At 36.7% G+C, this 20596-nt stretch overlaps 1 protein-coding gene across 1 annotated transcript in view; it reads left to right on the top strand.

Annotated features, from left to right (window-relative positions):
• The window catches only part of LOC107469514 (uncharacterized), a 29383-nt gene extending 10101 nt beyond the window's left edge, over window positions 1-19282 (top strand). The window contains exon 2 of the mRNA XM_016088883.1: window positions 18927-19282. Coding sequence (XP_015944369.1) covers window positions 18927-19282 — 356 coding nt within the window. The remainder of the gene's footprint in view (window positions 1-18926) is intronic.
• The last annotated feature ends 1314 nt before the right edge of the window (window positions 19283-20596 follow it).

The raw sequence follows: 20596 nt of genomic DNA, 5'->3' as shown, positions 1-20596 counted from the left end.
TGAAAGAATGATGAAAAAGGAGACATGTTACTGAGGATCTGAAAAATCATTAAAATGATTCTTGAAGCAAGAAAAAGCAGTGAATACAAAAAAAAGGGAGAAAAACGAAAAAAAGGGAGAAAACGAAAAAAGAAAGAAAAAGAAAGAAATAAAGTTGTGATCCAAGGCAACAAGAGTGTGCTTAAGAACCTTGGACACCTCTAATTGGGGACTTTAGCAAAGCTGAGTCACAATCTGAAAAGGTTCACCCAATTATGTGTCTGTGACATGTATGTATCCGGTGGTAATACTGGAAGACAGAGTGCTTTGGGCCACAGCCAAGACTCAATAAGTAGCTATGTTCAAGAATCATCATACTTTACTAGGAGAATCATTAACACTATCTGGACTCTGAGTTCCTAAAGAAGCCAATCATTCTGAATTTCAAAGGATAGAGTGAGATGCCAAAACTATTCAGAGGCAAAAAGTTAAAAGCCCCGCTCATCTAATTAATACTGATCTTCACAGATGTTTTTGAGATTCATTGCATATTCTCTTCTTTTTATCTTATTTGATTTTCAGTTGCTTGGGGACAAGCAACAATTTAAGTTTGGTGTTGTGATGAGCGGATAATTTGTATTAGCGTTCACAAGCCAAGAATACAACGTTCACTTTGAATGAACGCCTGTGATACTCTTAGAGTTGGGATTTGAAATTGGTCACCGACGCGCACGCGTCGATGTGACAAAAGTAGTGGTTGGCGCGAATGCGTACATGATGCTGGAACACAGAAGTGACATTTTACCATTCACGCGCATACGCACAGGGCGTGCACACGTGAAGAGTGTTCATGGTGCGAACGTAGCGTTCAATCAATGAATGTTATAAACGATGTGTACGCACGCATAGTACGCGCACGCATGGTTGAAGCTGAAGATCGTATCGACGCGCACGCATGTAGTACGCGCACGCGTTGATGGTGTAACATTGCAAGGGGCGCGCACGCACATAGGACATGCACGCGTAGGTGAATGAATGCAGCGTTCACTTTAAGAAGCAAGCTCCCAACCACACCAACTGAGGACCCATTCTGACCCACTTCATCAGAGGCAAAAAGTCCACTCCAAGTTCTTGAATGGCCAATTTAGAAGGTGTATAAATAGAAGGAAATTTAAGTTCATAAGGGGGACTTTGGATTTTTTTTAATTTTGGGATTTTTGATTTTTTACTTTTGGGGGATCTCTTCGAATATATTCTTCTTCACTTTTTCTTTTATTTTTCTCTATAATTTTTAGATCTGTTTTCTTTTCTGTTCTTCATTTTTCTACAACTTTTCTTTTCTTTGTTTTGGTACTAGAACAATGATGAAATAAACCCCAATTTCATTAGGGGGAGGAGCTCTATTGTAATTCCAATGAATCAATGAAATTCTTCTTCTTCTCAATTTAATTGTGTAGCTGACGAACTTATTTCTATCGGTAAAGAATTCACAAATATAATGGCGTTGTAAGTATAGTTTCTAAACCAACAGAGAATCCTTTTGTGCAAAAATTTTGGTTGTCACAAGTAACAAATTCCTAATAAAATTGATAACCGAAGTATTCAAACCTCGGGTCGTCTTCTCAAGGAATTGTAGGGAAGTATGATTTATTATTGGTTATGGAAAAAGATATATTTTTGGGTTTTTGAAATAAGGAACAGGTAATTTAAATGGCAACGTATATTATTGGCAGGGTTGCTTGAAATTGATCCATTGTTTCCTTGAGACGATCCCTCGACTCTTGCTCTGCTCAGATATCATAAGTAGGATCATAAGGCTCTTGGATTTATGGATATGGATGTGGTGTATATGGAGGTGGTGGTCCTTGCGAGTAATTGGGTTAGAATTGGGGTGGATCTATGTATGGCTCATATGGCTCATAGGGTGGTTGATATGGTGGATAAGGGTTAGGGTCTTATGGGATTGTTTAGTTGTAGGAGGCTTGTGAGTATGGTGGTCCAAAGGTAGGTTAGGGAGGCAGTTCACAAGCATATGGTGGTGGTTGTTGATAATAAAAAGAGTGCTCACCATAGCCATTGCCTTGATGTGCATCACAGAATGGTTGTTGATAGTCCATTGGAGGTGGTTGTTGCTAAGAGTGTTGATCAAATCCTTGTGGCTCCTCCCATCTTTGATTATTCCATCCATGATGCATGTTCTCCTTATATCGTCCATTCCCTACAACAACATTGGAACCAAACTCATAGCGACAGGGGTGAGAATTCAAAGTAGCTAATAAAAATTAAAAACAAAAATAGATAAACAAGCAAAAGAAAAAAAAATTTACAATAACTAATAATAAGGCACACGTTTGCAATTCCCCGGCAACAGCACCATTTTGACGAACTGATTTCTATCGGTAAAGAATTAACAAATATAATGGCGTAGTATAGTTTCTAAACCAAGATAGAATCCTTTCGTGCAAAAGTTTTGGTTGTCACAAGTAACAAACCCTAATAAAATTGATAACCGAAGTATTCAAACCTCAGGTCGACATCTCAAGGAATTGCAGGGAAGTATGATTTATTATTGGTTATGAAAAAAGGTATATTTTTGGGTTTTTGAAATAGGGAACAGGTAATTTAAATGGCAAGGAAAATAAATTAATAATTAGAAAAGCTCTTGGTAAGGTATGAGAATTGGAAGTCCTATCCTAGTTATCCTTATCAATTGTGATGAGAATTGGCTTTTGCTCCCACTTGGTCAACCTCTAACTATGAAGGTAGGTTAAGTGGATAAATCAATTTGATTCCTCAAGTCCTGGTCAATTCCCAAGAAAAGACTAGAGTTAGGGGAGTTAAAATCAATTAGCAAAGAATTCCAGTTTTTAATCATTAGCTGAGTTTGAGAACTCAAGAGTCTCTAATTACTCAACCAAAGCTAAGAGTGTAAAAAGCTAAAAAATCATAAATATGAAATACCTCAAATTGTATTAAATAGAAAATCAATCTAAACATAAAAAATTCATAAACCAAATTGAGAAAATAAATAAAAGGAACATTGAACCTGTAATTTGAAAAGAAGAAATCCTAAATCCTTTAAGAGAAATCCTAATCCTAAAACCTAAGAGAGAGTAGAGAACCTCTCTCTCTAAAAACTATATCTAAAAACTAAAATTGTGAATTATGAATGAATGTATGTTGTATATGAATTGTTGAATGAATGGAAGGATTCTCCCACTTTATAGCCTCTAATCTGTGTTTTCTGAGCCGAAAACTGGGTCAAAAACAATCTAGAAATCGCCCCCAGCGACTTCTGGTATGTACAGGTCACTGCAAAGTCACGCGGAAGCGTCGTCTACGCTTTAGCGCGGATTGGGTTTCTGCCAGGTCACGCGTCCGCGTGATCCTTGTGTTCGCATCAACTGTATTTGAAGCAGCTATGGTAAATTATATATCGTTGCGAAGCCCCGGATGTTAGCTTTCTAACGCAACTAGAACCGCGTGATTTGGACTTCTGTAGTTCAAGTTATGGTCGATTTAGTACCAAGAGGTCAGGTTGGGCAGCTTTAGCAGTTCCTTCAGTTTTTTGTATTCCTTCCACTTTTGCATGCTTCCTTTCCATCCTCTGAGCCATTCCTGCCCTGTAATCCCTGAAATCACTTAACACACATATCAAGGCATCGAATGGTAATAAGAGAGGATTAAACATAGCAAATTTAAAGCCCAAAGAAGCATGTTTTCAATCATAGAACAAATTCAGGAAGGAAAAAGTACAACATGCAATTTCTATGAATAAGTGTGAGAATAGTGGATAAAATCTACCCAATTAAGCACAAGATAAACCATAAAATAGTGGTTTATCAGTAGCTATTGGGTATCTTCTACTTTGATTGTGAATTATTCTCTCTGGAAGGGGGTTAATTCAATTGAATGTGGGTGTAAGCCTTGGAAGGGGAATTATCTTCATTAGAATCGAAGCTCTATCCTTCATTACTCCCTTGATCAACACTATTCTGGAGGAATTGAGATCTTGAGAGTTAGTGTGGCTTATGGATGAGAGAAATGTGCTCTAACTCTTCTCATGACAATTAGATCAAGGAATTGGCAAGATTGATTGTGATTAGAGAGACTGGATTGCCAAGAAATTGGGATCCAATCAATTTCAATCCGCCATAGATCTATGCATATGATTGAGGAAGGATTTGAGACCCAATTGATTTATGAAGGATTATAGTATCTCTAATCCCTGATGAATTAGTTCCTCTGAATTTCTTCAACTGTGATTTCTCTGCACTTGCTGCAATTTATATTGTCTAGTTCTATTTTGATTCCCAGCACCCAAATCCTTTTATTATTCATGCAATTTAACTTTTCTTGCTATTTAATATTTCTGCACTTTTAATTCCTGCACTTTAAGATTCAGTCATTTACTTTTCTTATCATTTAAGATTCAGCCCTTTTAATTTCTTGTTCTTTAAGTTTCAGTCAAATTAACTTTCTGTCATTTACTCTCCTGTCAATTTACATTATGCACTTTAGAATTCTTGCAATTTACTTTCTGTCAATCCAATTTATCAACATTAGCTTAACTAAATTCGTCACCTAACTAAAGTTACTTGATACATCAATCCTTGTGGGATCGACATCACTCTTGTGAGTTATTATTACTTGATGCGACTCGGTACTCTTGCCGGTTAGTTTGTGTGGAATCATTTTTCCCTCATCAAGTTTTACTAGCATAAGATGACTTGTCATCAGGATTCCTCTTGGAGGTGTACATGAATTGTTTATTTGCATCCATCTCAGTGAGTTATCTAGCTTCTACAGGCGTTTTCTTCAAGTAGAGTGATCCACCTACAAAGCTATCTAATGAAATTTTGGACATCTTAGACAAACCATCATAGAGCAAATCTATGATAGACCATTCTGAGAGCATATCAGGAGGACACCTCCTGATTAGTTGCTTGTATCTTTCCCAGGATTCATAGAGGGATTCATCTTCTCTTTGTCTGAAGGTTTGAACTTCCACTCTTATTTTGCTCATTCTCTGAAGGGGAAAGAATTTAGCCAGAAAAGGGAAAGAGCATAAGCTTGTAGACTTCAGGATTTACTCCATTGGTCTTTATGGTATAACAAATCTGCAAAAATTCAGCCAAGAACTGATGTGAATCTTCCATTGGAAGTCCATGGAACTTGCAATTCTGTTGCAAAAGAGAGACTAACTGATAAACCACTATTTCATGGTTTATCTTGTGCTCAATTGAGTGGTTTTTATCAACTCTTTACCCACTTATTCATACTATTTGCACGGTTTTACTTTTTCCTTCTGGATTTTGTGCTATGATTGAAAATATGCTTCTTTGGGCTTTAAATTTGCTATGTTTAATCATCTCTTATTACCATTCGATGCGTTGATATGTGTGTTAAGTGTTTTCAGAGATTACATGGTAGGAATTGCTCAGAGGATGGAAAGGAAGCATGCAAAAGTGGAAGGAATACAAGAAGTTGAAGAAATTGCTAAGTTGTCCAGTCTGACCTCTTCGTACTCAAACAGTAATAACTTGAGCTACAGAGGTCCAAATGAGGCGGTTTCATATGCGTTGGAAAGCTAACATCTGGAGCTTCGAAATGATATATAATTCGATATAGTCGCCGTACAGCAAAACAACGCGCACACATCGTTCTGCAGAAATTCCAGCAACCTGCACGTATTTGAATTCGCCCCCAGCGATTTTTAGGCTATTTCTGGCCCAGTTCTCGCCTCAGAAAACATAGATTAGAGACTATAAAGTGGGAGAATCCATTAATTCATAAGCATAGGCTCATAATTCACAATTTTAGGTTTTAGATGTAGTTTCTAGAGAAAAATGCTCTCTCATCTCTCTTAGGATTTAGGATTTATGATTTCTCTTAATTTTAGGATTGCTTCTTCACAATTCCAAGTTCAATGTTCCTTTACTTTATTGTCTCCTCTACTTTTATTTTATTCTATTACTTTAATTATTTATTTTCCCAATTTGGCTTATGAACTCCATGTTAGGATTGATTTTCTTATTTAATACACATTAAGGTATTTCAAATTTATGATTTATTCCTTTTATTTATGATATCAATAATTTGGATTTTTTCCCTTTTGGCTTTGGTTGAGTAATTGGCGACACTTGAGTTATCAAACTCAGGTGCTGATTGAAAATTGGAATTTGCTGATTAATTTGGATTCCTCTAACGCTAGTCTTTCCATAGGAGTTGACTAGGATTTGAGGAATCAAACTGATTAGTCCACTTGACTTTCCTTTATTTAGTAAGGGTTAACTAAGTGGGAGCAATAAACAATTCTCATCATAATTGATAAGGATAACTAGGATGGAATTTCCAATTCTCATACCTTGCTAAGAGTTTTTCTAGTTATTAATTTATTTTCCTGCCATCTAAATTCCTTGTTCAAACCTTTCAAAAAAAAACCCCAAAAGATACTATTTCCATAACCAATAATAAATACACCTCCCTGCAATTCCTTGAGAGAAGACCCGAGGTTTAATACTTCAGTTATAAATTTTATTGGATTTTGTTACTTGTGGCAACTAAACTTTTGTACGAAAGGATTCTTTGCTGGTTTAGAAACTATATTTACAACGTGATTATTTTTATGAAATTCTTTACTAGCAAAAGTCCGTTCGTCTAAATGGCGCCGTTGCTGGAGAATTGCAAACGTGTGCCTTATTATTGGTAATTGTAAATATTTGCTTTTTATTAATTTTTTTATTTTCTCTCACTACTATGAATTCTTACCTCTCTGGTTTCAAGTTTGGTTCCAATGTTGTTGTAGGGAATGGAAGCTCTAATAGGAACAGGCATCAAGGTTGGAAAAATCAAAGATGGGAGGAGCCATAGGGCTTTGATCAACCCTCTTGGCAACAGCCTCCGCCAATATACTATGACCAAGAGCGATTCCAAGAAGCATATCAAGATAATGGCTATGGTGAGTGCTCTTTTGATTATCAACAACCACCACCATACGCCTATGAACCCCTCCTGAACATAGCTTTGGACCACTATACTCACAAGCCCCTTTTCACTATTCACCTTCATATGACCCTAACCCATATCCACCATATCAACCACCATATGAACCATACATAAAACCACCACCTCAATATATACCATCTCCATATCCTTATCAAGAGGAACCACCTTCGTGTTATGAGCCCTTTCTCCCAACAAATGAACCCTCCTATCCACCCCAAACCTCCATGGAGAACACACTTACCTCTCTCACTAGTATAACCTCTACTCTCTAAGCCTCTACCCTCCAAGCTCTTATATTCAGTATGAACCAATCCTCTACCTCGAATGCTCAACCCTCAAGCTCTAGTCTACTTCCTCTTCAACCACATAATGATCTTTACATCCCATCACCACACTCCGTGGAAGAGCACCCACATCCACCAACCCAAGAGCAAGATGATACCAATTATGTTATTGACATGGAACAAGAGAGAAGGAATCGTCTTATGGACGCAATGGATCGGTTACACACGGCCTTATTTCCAGAGGAGTCAGAGGAGACCCAAGAGGTAGAGATAGTAAAGACCCTTGAAGATGAAGGAGTAGATGAAGGGAGTTGTTATTGAAAGGTAATCATCAAGGAGGAGTATGATTTTATGCTAAAACAACTGGACAAAGCCGCAATAGTCAAAGAGGAAGTGATTGAAGACTTAGGAGATGCTGAGCCTCCATGGGAAAGTCCAGTCATAGAGCCTCCTTCCAAGATGTTTGATGTTGATGTTGAGGAGGGAGTACAACCTCCAAGGCATATCATGGTTGAAGACTTGGAAGAGTTTGATCAAGAGATGGAGATTAAAGAAGAAGAAGCACAACTTCCCATGCCCTTGGTGAGCAATGAAGAAGAAATTGAAGTGGAAGAAAGTTCCCAAGAGGAAGAGTTTGATATTAAAGAAGCTTGCAAAGAGGTGGAAGTTGTCAGAGAAGAGCACAAGGGAGTGGAGCCTGCAAGATCATTAGAAACACCTTTCCCAAAGCCATTACCATCCAATACAATATTCAAGTGGGTAAAATTCTTATCCTTAACCTTTACTTTCCCACTTGAATATGGGCTACTAGAGACAGATGGTCAATTTAGAGCTCTTTGTGGCATTAAGAGTAAGAAGAAGATGGTTAGTGGTTGGAGTTGTCAAGCAAGTTCAACATGGTTGTGTGCTCAAAGTTTAAACGCAAAGTTTGGTGTAGAGCTTACTTGAGTGGGTCTAGGATGTTGTTTGGCCGCTTCAGTGAGAATTTAGACTGCTTGCCACCCGGATGGAACAATATTGCTCAACAAGAAGACGAGTGCAAAAGCAAGGTTTGGAACCTCGGAATTCAGTCTAGCAATCAACACTCTTGGGGCCTTGTCACTTGCTTTAACATGCTTGAAGGCTCTTTGCACCTAGTTTGGGATCCCAGAGGCCGTTGGAATTACAAACATTGGTGGAGATTCTTGGATGAGTTCAAGCACAAGCCTCCATGACAAGGAGCTCGCCAAATGTCCAACTTAAGGACTATAACTAAAAGTGCTAGGTGGGAGACAACCCACCATGGTATGATCGTTCTTTTTCAGTCTTAATTTTATTTTGTTTTGTTTTATTCTTAATTCTATTTTATTCTATTTTTCTTAGTGTTCATTCATAATGTCTGTATCAGCATCTGCATTTTACATTCTGCATATTGTAAAAAAAATATGGTAGAAAATTACGTGGGAGTCATGCAGAAAGTGTGCTAATCGCACAAGCATCACCACGCGCACGCATCCCTCACGCATGCGCGTCAATTGAAAATTTGGCACTTCACGCGTACGCGTCAATGACGGGCACGCGTGACCATGGAAAATCGACGTAAAGAGGCGTCAAGCCGAAAGTTATGATGGCCTAGTGCGGGAACTATGCCCAAGGCACAAAGTCACTCACGCGTACGCGTCCCTGACGCGTGCGGGTCATTTTCCAATTCTGAACACTCACGCGTCTGCGTCGATGACGCGCACGCGTCATATGCTATTTTGGCACACACCCCAATACAAACAAAGAGTTGTGCGAGCGCCACGATGCCCTCGCGCGAGTAGCACAAGCTCGGTCACGCGTCGTCGTCTCCCCATTTGCGCGACCCATGCGTACGCGTGGAGTACGCGTGCGCATTACTCATGCAACACCACCAGATCCCTGCGCCGCCACTTATCTTATCTTTTTTTTTTCTAATCCTAATTTCTTCTATCTTTTCTTCTTTCTTCTTTCTTTCTTACTTCATCTCTTTAACTTCTTATCCTTCTTCGCTTTCATCCTATTTTACTTAATTGATTTGCATACTTTCATTTATTATATTTTAATTTTGTGCATATTTTTTATTTTCTTCTTTGAATTTATTATTTTTTCATTGGTGTTAAATTTTCTTATTCAACTGTTGCATCTTTTCTTACATTATTCCGGTGCTTCATGACTTGTTTTATTCTTATTGGGTATTATTATTCATAAGTCAATGCTCATTTTTATAATACTGGTATTCCTTTTGCATTGATATGCACTTATACTATCTAGCATTACCCACACTCTCTTCCCCATTGTTGCAATTCTTGCACTATTGATATGCCGTATGCTTCTACTGTTTTCTCACTGCATGTTGTAGCTACCATGTAATTGAAACCCTTATTATTTGGCATTACCCACTCATATTTTATTTGTTTTCTATCATTGTTTTTGGGTTCCTGTTCTATGTTTTCTCTTCTTTCAGGCCGGCCACCGAAGAAGGAAAAAGAGAAAAAAAACTTCTTAATGGGGAGACAAACAAGTCCATCTACACAATCTTTGGAGAAAAGCGTCAGTTGGAGAAACCCGTCCACTTGCACATCTTAGCATGCACCGAGGACGGTGTAATCTTTAAGCGTGTGGAGGTCAATACCGACTTCCGTGGGTTAGTTATTTTCTTCTCAACACCAATGTTTTATTTTATTTGTTAGTTCATTGTTGCATTTGCATGTTTCATTGCATGTTTGCTTCATTTTGTGCATATTCTACCACTACTTGGTTGAAGTGATAAGTTTCTTTTCAAGACCCTATTTTATAGTATTTCACTAATTTAAATTGAAAATTTGTGATAAACTTGTTGGAAGTTGTATTTGGAACATGGTTGATAGCTAAGAACACACAACCCGTGAGATTTGAGCTTAATTACATGGTTACATTATTTAACCATAATATTTTATTCTTGTGTGTTTCCTTCTCTATAACTGCAATCTTTGCTTTGTTTCATTCTATATGTCCATTATTTATTGTATTTACATGCTTGCATATGATTGAGGCCATTATTTGTTACTAGCTCACTTATCCCAAATAGCCTACCCTTTCAATTACCTTTGTTAGCCACTTTGAGCCTTTTAATCCCTATTTGTTCTATATTTTACCACATCACTAACCTTAAGCAAAAAAACAAATTAAATACCCCAAATTGAATCTTTGGTTAGCTTAAGTTAAGGATTGTGTATCAATTAAGTGTGGGGAACTGTGGGAACTTGGGTTGATGAAATTAGAAGAAATATTTGGTACATGAGTATGTGATACAAAAGTGGGAATAATAGGGTAGCTAGGCATGATTTTAGAGTTATATAGAGTATGTGTGTATGTTAGGTGAAAGCTTAGGTTAATTAAAGATTCATATTTCAGCTCACTTAGCCATACATATATATATCCTCTCATTTACCTTAGCCCCATTACAACCTTGAAAAGACCTCATGATGTTTGCATTAGTACATTAAATATTTGTTGATTGGTTAGATGAAGAACAAAGTTTTAGAAGGCATGACTAGAGAAGAGTAGAGTGATCAACCCTAGACACTTGAGAGATTAGAGTGCATATACACAACGAGTGAGGGTTCAATGCTTGATTCTATGTTCCCTGCTTTTATGAGCTATCTTCTTACAAGTTTACTTGTCTTTACTGTATGATTTGAATTAGTGGAATTTGATTTATGTTTGTCTTAGAGAACTCATTTACTTTTAACCAAGTAGATAGAAACATCTCAGCATATAGTTGCATTCATATACAAAGGTTGCATTGCATTTCATAAGTCTTACCATTCCTTTTCACTCTTATAGCTTCTCTTAAACTTAACATGAAGACATGCTAATGTTTAAGTGTAGGGAGGTTGATAAACCACTATTTCATGGTTTATCTTGTGCTCAATTGAGTGGTTTTTATCAACTCTTTACCCGCTTATTCATACTATTTGCACGGTTTTACTTTTTCCTTCCGGATTTTGTGCTATGATTGAAAACATGATTCTTTGGGCTTTAAATTTGCTATGTTTAATAATCTCTTATTACCATTCGATGCCTTGATATGTGTGTTAAGTGCTTTCAAAGATTAATTACAGGGCAGGAATGGCTCAGAGGATGGAAAGGAAGCATGCAAAAGTGGAAGGAATACAAGAAGCTGAAGAAATTGCTAAGCTGTCTAGCCTGACCTCTTCGTACTCAAACGGTAATAACTTGAGCTGCAGAGGTCCAAATGAAGCGGTTTTAGTTGCGTTGGAAAGCTAACATTCGAGGCTTCGAAATTATATGTATTTCAATATAGTGGACATACAGCAAAATGATGCGCATGCGTGAATCACGTGCATGCATTGTTCTGCAGAAATTCCAGCGACCTGGACGTATTTGAATTCGCCCCTAGCGATTTTTGGGCTATTTCTGGCCCAGTTCTCAGCTCAGAAAACACAGATTAGAGGCTCTAAAGTGGGGGAATAAATTCATTCATAAGCATAGGCTCATACAGCCTCTCTCTTAGGATTTAGGATTTAAGATTTCTCTTAATTTTAGTATTGCTTCTTCACAATTCCAGGTTCAATGTTCCTTTAATTTATTATCTCCTCTACTTTTATTTTATTCTATTACTTTAATTGTTTATTTTTCCCAATTTAGCTTATGAACTCCATGTTAGGATTTATTTTCTTATTTAATTCACATTAAGGTATTTCAGATTTATGATTGTTTTCTTTTATTTATGATATAAATAATTTGGATTTTTCTCCTTTTGGCTTTGGTTGAGTAATTGGTGACACTTGAGTTATCAAACTCAAGTGCTGATTAAAAAGTGGAATTTGCTGATTAATTTGGATTCCTCTAATGCTAGTCTTTCCATAGGAGTTGACTAGGATTTGAGAAATCAAACTGATTAGTCCACTTGACTTTTCTTTATTTTGTAAGGGTTACCTAAGTGGGAGCAATAAACAATTCTCATCACAACTGATAAGGATAACTAGGATGGAATTTCCAATTCTCATACCTTGCCAAGATTTTCTCTAGTTATTAATTTATTTTCCTGCCATCTAAATTCCTTGTTCAAACCTTTCAAAAAAAACCCAAAAGATACTTTTTCCATAACCAATAATAAATACACCTCCCTGCAATTCCTTGAGAGACTACCCGAGGTTTAAATACTTCGGTTATTAATTTTATTGGATTTCGTTACTTGTGACAACCAAACTTTTGTACGAAAGGATTCTTTGCTGGTTTAGAAACTATACTTACACCGTGATTATTTTTATGAAATTATTTACTAGCAAAAGTCCATTCGTCTCTAACTGAGGCTTAAGCTCAAAATTGTTAGCTCCAATGGAAAGTACAGAGATGCTTCTGCCATAAAAGTCAGAGGTAGGCATGGTGAAGTCACAGAGAACCTTTCTTGCATCTCCTTCAGGTTCGGCCATGCGTCCTATTTCTTGTTCAAAATTTTCTGACATGTTTCTTCGGGAGTGTTGTCCTTTAGCTTGTTGTAAACTCCTCCTTAAAGTTCTTTCAAGTTAAGGATCAAGAATAAAGAGGGGTTCTTTATCCCTATTCCTTGTCATAAACAAGAAAAGAAGAAAAGAAAGAAAGTAAGCTTCTATGTCTGATTTGAGTATAGAGAGCTCCCATTTAGATGTGAAGAAAGAAAAGATAGAAAAGTTAAGATGGAAGATAAGAGAGGAGAAGAGTTTGAATAATATAAATAGAGATGAAAAGAATTAGAAATAGAAAAGATAAATAAGAATTAAAATTTTTTTATTTTTATTTTATTTATTAATTAATTTCAAAAATTAAGGTTAATTAATTAAAAAGAATTGAAAATTAGTTAGTGAAATTCGAAAATAGAAGAGAGATAAGAAAAATAGAATTTTCGAAAATAAGAAGAGAGAAGAATTAGTTAGGAAGTTTCGAAAAAGAAGAGACGGAAGATAAGTAATTAATTAAGAAAGATTTGAAAATAAAATAGGATAAGAGATAAGATAAGAAAAGATTTAAATTTAAAAATTTGAAATTTAAAAAGGTAAGAAAAGATAAGATGAGAAATTAAAAACATTTGAAAAAGATTTAATTTTAAAATATGAGATTAGAAAAGATAAGATAAAAATTTGAAAAGATTTGAGAAAGATTTGAAAAAGACGAGATTTGAAATTTTATTTTGAAAAATATTTAATTTTAAAATTTGAAATTTGAATTCTTAAATTTTAAATTTGAAAATGATAAGATAAGATTTTTGAGTTTTGAAGAAAAAGATAAGATAAGATTTTGAAAAAGATATGATTTTTGAAAATGATATGATTTTGAAAAGATTTGATTTTTGATATTTGAAATCAAAGATAAGGTAAAAATTTAAAATTAAAATCTGAATTTTTAATTAAAAATTTCAAAAATAATTTTTAAAAAAAGATAGAAAAGATATATTTTTTATTTTTGAATTTAATGAAGAAAGAGAAAAACAAGTAAAAGATACAAAACTTCAAATTTTTTTATCAAAAGCACCTAGTTTTTGAAAATTTAAAGAAAAACATAAAGGGACACTAAACTTAAAAATTTTAAGATCAAAACAAAAAGAAAAAGCAGGAACACTTTGAATATTAAGAAAAACACTAAGAACAAGACTCAAGAAATTCAAAGAACACAAGAACAGGACACCAAACTTAAAATTTTTTAAAATCAAACACAAAATTTTCGAAAATTAAAAGAAAAAAAACATGAAGACACCAAACTTAAAGATTTGACATAAGATTTAAACAAAGAAACTATTTTTGAAAATTTTTAGAAAGAAAGATTCAAATTTTTCGGAAAACTCAAAATTTTTGAAAAACTCAACAAGAACAAAAATAAAAGACTCAAACCAAGAAGAAAGATTAACCAAAGAAAAGAAAAATATTTTTGAAAAAGTTTTTGATTTTCCAAAAAAAGAAAAGAAAATAAAAATAAAAGACTCAAACAAAATTAAATAAAATACCTAATCTAGGAAATAAGATAATCTGTCAGTTGTCCAAACTCGAACAATCCCCGATAACGGCGCCAAAAACATGGTGCACGAATCCCCACATTTCGTACAACTATACCAGCAAGTGCACTAGGTTGTCCAAGTAATACCTGAGCGAGTCAGTGTCGATCCCACAAGGATTGTGGTTTGAAGCAAGCTATGGTTATCTTGCAGGTTATAGTCAGGCGAATCAAGAAGTTGTTGGTTTTGATTTGGAAGATGGGATTAAATTGATATGTTTACAATGATAATCTTAAAACTTAGATGGATAAGGCTTGGAGTTGCTTTGTCCTTCTGGATTAACTATCGTCTTACTGTCTTCTTTGCTTGTGAATGATTCCTTCAATGGCAGGCTATATGTGATCAATGCCTTTCTTAAGAGGTCACCAATGCTCCTCCAGATCTGAACATCAGGGTTAGTGCGCATCCAGTCTAATTGAGGGTGAAACTTCTGCAGTCCATTCTCCTTAATGAACCTACTCAAAATGCCACAGACAAGGTCGGATCTTCCGGATCAGAGAATGCTACACCTTTTGATTCTAGCCTCTACCACAGAGACCCTAATCTCCCCATACCTTAGCAGAATTGGTGTCTCGAGAAGTCCCCAATGAGGTCGTGGATTAGCCGTCTGAGAAATGTATAATCAAGTTGGTGGTTAGTGCTTTCCAGTTATGTATTCACATGAACCCAAGTAGACACGGGTGGTTGTCAAGCACGCGATCCTAATATGATGAACTGAGCTAATTATCACGGATCATCCCATTCACCATGTTGAAAAACAAATATACATCTTAGAATTGAATTAGACACAGATCAAAGAAGAACAATAATACTTTTATTAATTCATAGAACTTAGCAGGGCTCCTCCCCTCAACCTAGGAGGTTTAGAAATTCATATTGATAGGAAAATACAATAAGAAATTAAAATAGGTGTAAAAGTGGCTGAAGATCCTTAACAAAGAGTGATCTTCTACTTTAAATACTAAATTAATGACCAGTAAGGGTAAAGGGGCATTTTTAGTTGTAAAATCCATTTATGGGGCCCACTTGGTGAGTGTTTAGGCTGAGCTTTAATGAGATCCATGTGCTATAAGGCTTCTAGGGCATTGAACGCTGGCTAGGGTGTCCTCTTTGGGTATTTGGATGCTGATCACTTTTCCTTGGGCGCTGGACGCCTGAAAGAGGGCAGGAGGCTGGCGTTGGATGTCAGTTTTGGGCCTTCTAATCTGAAGCAAAGTATGGACTATTAAACATTGCTAGAAAGCTCTGGAAGTAAACTTTCTATAGCCGTTGAGAATGCTCCATGTGGACTTCTGTAGCTCCAGAAAAGCTCTTCCTAGTGCAAGGATGTCAGATCCGGACAACATCTACAATGCTTTCTCTGTCTCTGAATCAGACTTTTGCTCCAGCTCATCAATTTCAGCCAGAAAATACCTGAAATTGCATAAAAATACACAAACTCATAGTAGAATCCAAAAATGTGAATTTTGCACTAAAACCTATGAAAAATTAGTAAAACTTAAACAAAACATACTAAAAACTATATGAAAATGATGCCAAAAACTGTATAAAATATCCGCTCATCAGACACTAGATTAGTTATGAAGTTCCTCCAAAAGAACTTATTCAGTAGATTTGGTGTCCCAATGACACTGATTAGTGATGGAGGTACTCATTTTTGCAACAAATAGTTGGATTCTGTCTTAAGCCATAAAGTTGCAACCCCGTATCATCCCCAAATAAATGGGCAAGCTGAAGTCTCAACTAGAGAAATAAAGCAGATCCTAGAGAGGACAGTAAGCACCTCTAGAAAGGATTGGGCTAGAAAGCTTGATGATGCTCTGTGGGCATACAGAACAGCTTTCAAAACCCCTATAGGAACATCACCTAATCAACTAGTGTATGGGAAGTCCTATCATTTGCCAGTGGAACTAGAACACAAAGCCTATTGGGCCACTAGATTCCTCAACCTAGGTGCTAAAGCAGTAGGAGAAAAATGGCTGCTCCAACTAAATAAGTTGGATGAATTCTGCTTGGCTGCATTTGAAAATGCAAAGATCTATAAGGAAAAAGCAAAAAGGTGGCATGACAGGAAGATATCTTCCAGAGTCTTTGAACCAGGATAGAAGGCCCTGCTCTTCAACTCAAGATGCAAACTATTCCCTGGGAAACTAAAATCCTATTGGACGGGACCGTATGTGATTACTAGTGTATCATATTACGAGCACATATAACTTCAAGGTAAGGATCCTGACACAAGGTTCACTGTCAACGAACAAAGGGTCAAACATTACCTTGGAGAAGATATTGAGCCAGGAGACTCAACACTGCTACTAAATTAAGTACAGTGATGTCAAGCTAATGACATTAAAGAAGCGCTTGTTGGGAGGCAACCCAACCATGAGTAGAGTATTTCTGTTATTATTAATTTTGTTTATTTTCATTTGAGTTTATTTTAGTTTATTTTTGAGTTTCTGCTTGCTTTTTGATGTTTTGTGATCATGTGCAGCAGTTAGAATAGAAATAGAAATAGTCAGAGTTGGAAACAGAACACCCTGTAGTAAAGACCTTGCTAGCGTTGAATGCCAGCCAGGGAGGCTAGAGTGGGCGTTTAACACCCAAAAGGAGCAGCGATAAACTCCATTTTTAAAGTTTATCTTGTGTTGAATTTAGAGGATTTTATCAACTTTTTGCCACATTTATTCACTAAAATAGCTTGGTTTTGTAAATTCTCTATTTGTGCTTAAGTGTGAAAACATGCTTTTTAGGTCTTAAAATAGCTAAATTTAATTCACCTTGATTCCATTCGATGCCTCGATATGTTTGTTAAGTGATTTCAGGTTTAGAAGACAAAGATTGGATTGAAGGAATAAAGGAAAAAGCATGTAAAAATGGAGAACTTATGAAGAAATGAAGGAATCGCACGCATCGCAGGATCAGCGTGGGCCATTTTAAGCAACTCGTGGCCAGTGATTTCTTGCTCATTTTAGGCCCAATCCAACTCATTTCTGATGCTATTGAACCCAAGGATTGAGGGGGGATGAACCAAGTAGTGTTAGCTTAAGTTTTCACCATGTTTTAGGCTAAAATTCTAGAGAGGGAAGCTCTCTCTTCTCTCTAGAAATTAGGTTAGGTTTTGATAAGGATTTTCTTAGATCTAGTGTAATTCTTTTTCCCATTTGCTTTTCCTTGCAATTTCTTGTTGCTACATCTTGTTTCTTTTATATTTGGTTGTCATTTCCCTTTATGCTTCTTTTATGTTGATGTACTCTTGTTAGATTTGGCTTTCCTTTTAATACAATTGATGTTTTATGTTCTTTTATTGTTTAATTGCTTTACTATTGTTATTTCCTTGCCTTGAGTAGTTGTAGATTTACATTTCTTACAATTTTATCTTGCTTTCCTTTTATGCCTTCCAAGTATTTGATAAAATGCTTGGTAGGATGTTAGATAGATTTTTGTGTTCTTGGCTTGGGATGGTAATTTAGGTGAACTTGAGTTGCTAATGTCCAAGTGATTGATGATTGGTATCTATTGACTCTAGCTTTTACTAATTCAATTAGTAAGTGGTTAGGACTTATAGACTAGGATTAATATAGCTCATTTGACTTTCCTTCAATTGTTAGAGGATGACTTAATGAGATTAATCCTTGCAATTATCATGTTGTGGTTAGTAACAATGATAAAGATCCTTAGCCATATGAACCAATAATTGAGCCCACTTCCCTATAATTCATTGAGAGATGACCCAAAGTTTAAAAACTTCGGTTATTTTCATTGGGGTTTGTACTTGTAACAAACAAATTAAATCTTGATTGAGGATTGTTTATTGGTTTAGAACTATACTTGCAACGAGATTTCATTGAGAAATTCTTTACCGACAATTTTCCAACATCAAATTTTGGCGCCGTTGCTAGGGAATTGCAAATATTTGCCTTGTTATTTATTATTTTATATATGTGAATATTGCGAATATACTTTGTTAGTTGTTGCTAGTTTTAGTAGTTTGCTTTCATTATTTCTTGTTAGCTTTTGAGTTTATTTTGTCTTGATACTATGAATTCCCACCCCTTTGGCTATGAGTTTGGTTCAAATTATGTTGTAGGAAATGGAACACTACAAGAAAAAGGCCTATGGCCACGCTTTTTTTGCCACGCTTTAAAAGCGTGGCCAAAAGTGGTGGCAATTGAATAGAGATACGGCCACATTTGTTTTCTGCCATGCTTCAAAAGCGTGGCCATAGACAAAAACAGGGACGTTTTGAAAGCGTGGCAACAGAGTTTCACTACAATAACGTTTATAAAGCGTGGCCATATCCTGGTGTTCTTTTGCCACGCTTTTAAAGCGTGACCATATCCTGATGCTCTTTTGGCACGCTTTAAAAGCGTGGCCAAAAGGTTTTAAAAAGGAAAGCCTAATATCCTGACCCAAACCCAATAACCCTTGAATCCTAACCTAAAACTTTGCCAACAGATCCCCACCCTTCTTTGAGACTCTCTCACTCTCAACTCTTACACCGTCACTCTCAACTTTGGCAACCTCCCCTCGCTGCGCCATTTTGAGGATTTGAGGAGAAGAGCTCAGATCCCCACCCTCGCTGCGCCATTTTGAGGATTTAAGGATTTGATGGTGACTCCTTAACGAAGGGAGCACCGGAGCTGTCACAGAGGGAGTGCCGGAGCTTCTCCCAAAAGATAAGGATTCAGAAGGTGGCGAAGGTGGAAACGAACAAGGACAACAAGGGAAGGCGTCAGAGGGAGAAGAACGAGCTAGCGAATCGCCTTGCGAAACTGAGCCTCAGCGCGGCGTGATGAAGAGTTCAGATAAACCTCCGAAGGGGTCGAATTCAGGAACCCTAGCTACTGAATCACCTGTTGTGAACAATGGGAGTGATGTTTCCTATGATTTTCCACAGGACAATCACTTTGCTCCGCCGTTTGGATCTCATCGCCTTCCTTCGGTTGCTTCATTCAGGACATGCCTAATGGATACTCCAAAGTGAAATTCAAATTTGGCTATACTTTGATATTATCATAACATGCATATTAGTCACTCTGCTAATAGGTTATCGTTATTATTAGGTGACTTGGGTTGAACATGTAGAGATCGAAGACAAAACTCCGGTTCATCGTCTTTTTCGGAATCTTGTTTATAATGGAATGGAATTTGGAGCTCAGAGATGGCTTGCTGATGAGCGGATAATTTATACGCTTTTTGGCATTGTTTTTAGTATGTTTTCAGTAGGATTTAGTTAGTTTTTAGTATATTTTTATTAGCTTTTAGTTAAAATTCACTTTTCTGGACTTTACTATGAGTTTGTGTGTTTTTCTATGATTTCAGGTATTTTCTGGCTGAAATTGAGGAACCTGAGCAAAAATCTGATTCAGAGACTGAAAAGGACTGCAGATGCTGTTGGATTCTGACCTCCCTGCACTCAAAGTGGATTTTCTGGAGCTACAGAAGCCCAATTGGCGCGCTCTCAACGGCATTGGAAAGTAGACATCCTGGGCTTTCCAGCAATATATGATAGTCCATACTTTTCCCAAGTTCTTTAGATCTTTTGATCACTTTGGGAGGCTGGCCATTCTGCCATGCCTAGACCTTGTTCTTATGTATTTTCAACGGTGGAGTTTCTACACACCATAGATTAAGGTGTGGAGCTCTGCTGTACCTCGAGTATTAATGCAATTACTATTGTTCTTCCATTCAATTCCGCTTGTTCTTGTTCTAAGATATCACTTGTTCTTCAACTTGATGACTGTGATGATCCGTGACACTCATCATCATTCTCACTCATGAACAGAGTGACTGACAACCACTTCTGTTCTACAAGCAAACAAGGCTCTAGTGTTTATCTCTTGGATTTTTTAACCGGAATCTTCGTGGTATAGGCAAGAACTGATGGCGGCATTCAAGAGAATCCGGAAGGTCTAACCTTGTCTGTGGTATTCTGAGTAGGATTCAATGACTGAATGACTGTGACATGCTTCAAACTCCTAGCAGGCGGGGCGTTTGTGGCAGACGCAAAAAAATCGATGGATTCTATTCCGGCCTGACCGAGAACCGACAGCTGAATTCCGCGTGCTGTGACAGAGCATATGCAATCGTTTTCACTGATAGGATGGGAGGTAGCCATTGACAACGGTGAAACCCTACACAAGCTTTCCATGGAAAGGAGTAAGAAGGATTGGATGAAGACAGTAGGAAAGCAGAGAGACGGAAGGGACTAGCATCTTCATACGCTTATCTGAAATTCCTACCAATGAATTACATAAGTATATCTATCTTTACCTTTGTGTTATTTTCGTTCATCACC

Source organism: Arachis duranensis, chromosome 10 (genome assembly GCF_000817695.3).
Source record: "Arachis duranensis cultivar V14167 chromosome 10, aradu.V14167.gnm2.J7QH, whole genome shotgun sequence".
NCBI lineage: Eukaryota > Viridiplantae > Streptophyta > Magnoliopsida > Fabales > Fabaceae > Arachis > Arachis duranensis.
The sequence above is the reverse complement of the archived record's forward strand: the minus strand, read 5'-3'. Positions and strand labels throughout refer to the sequence as shown.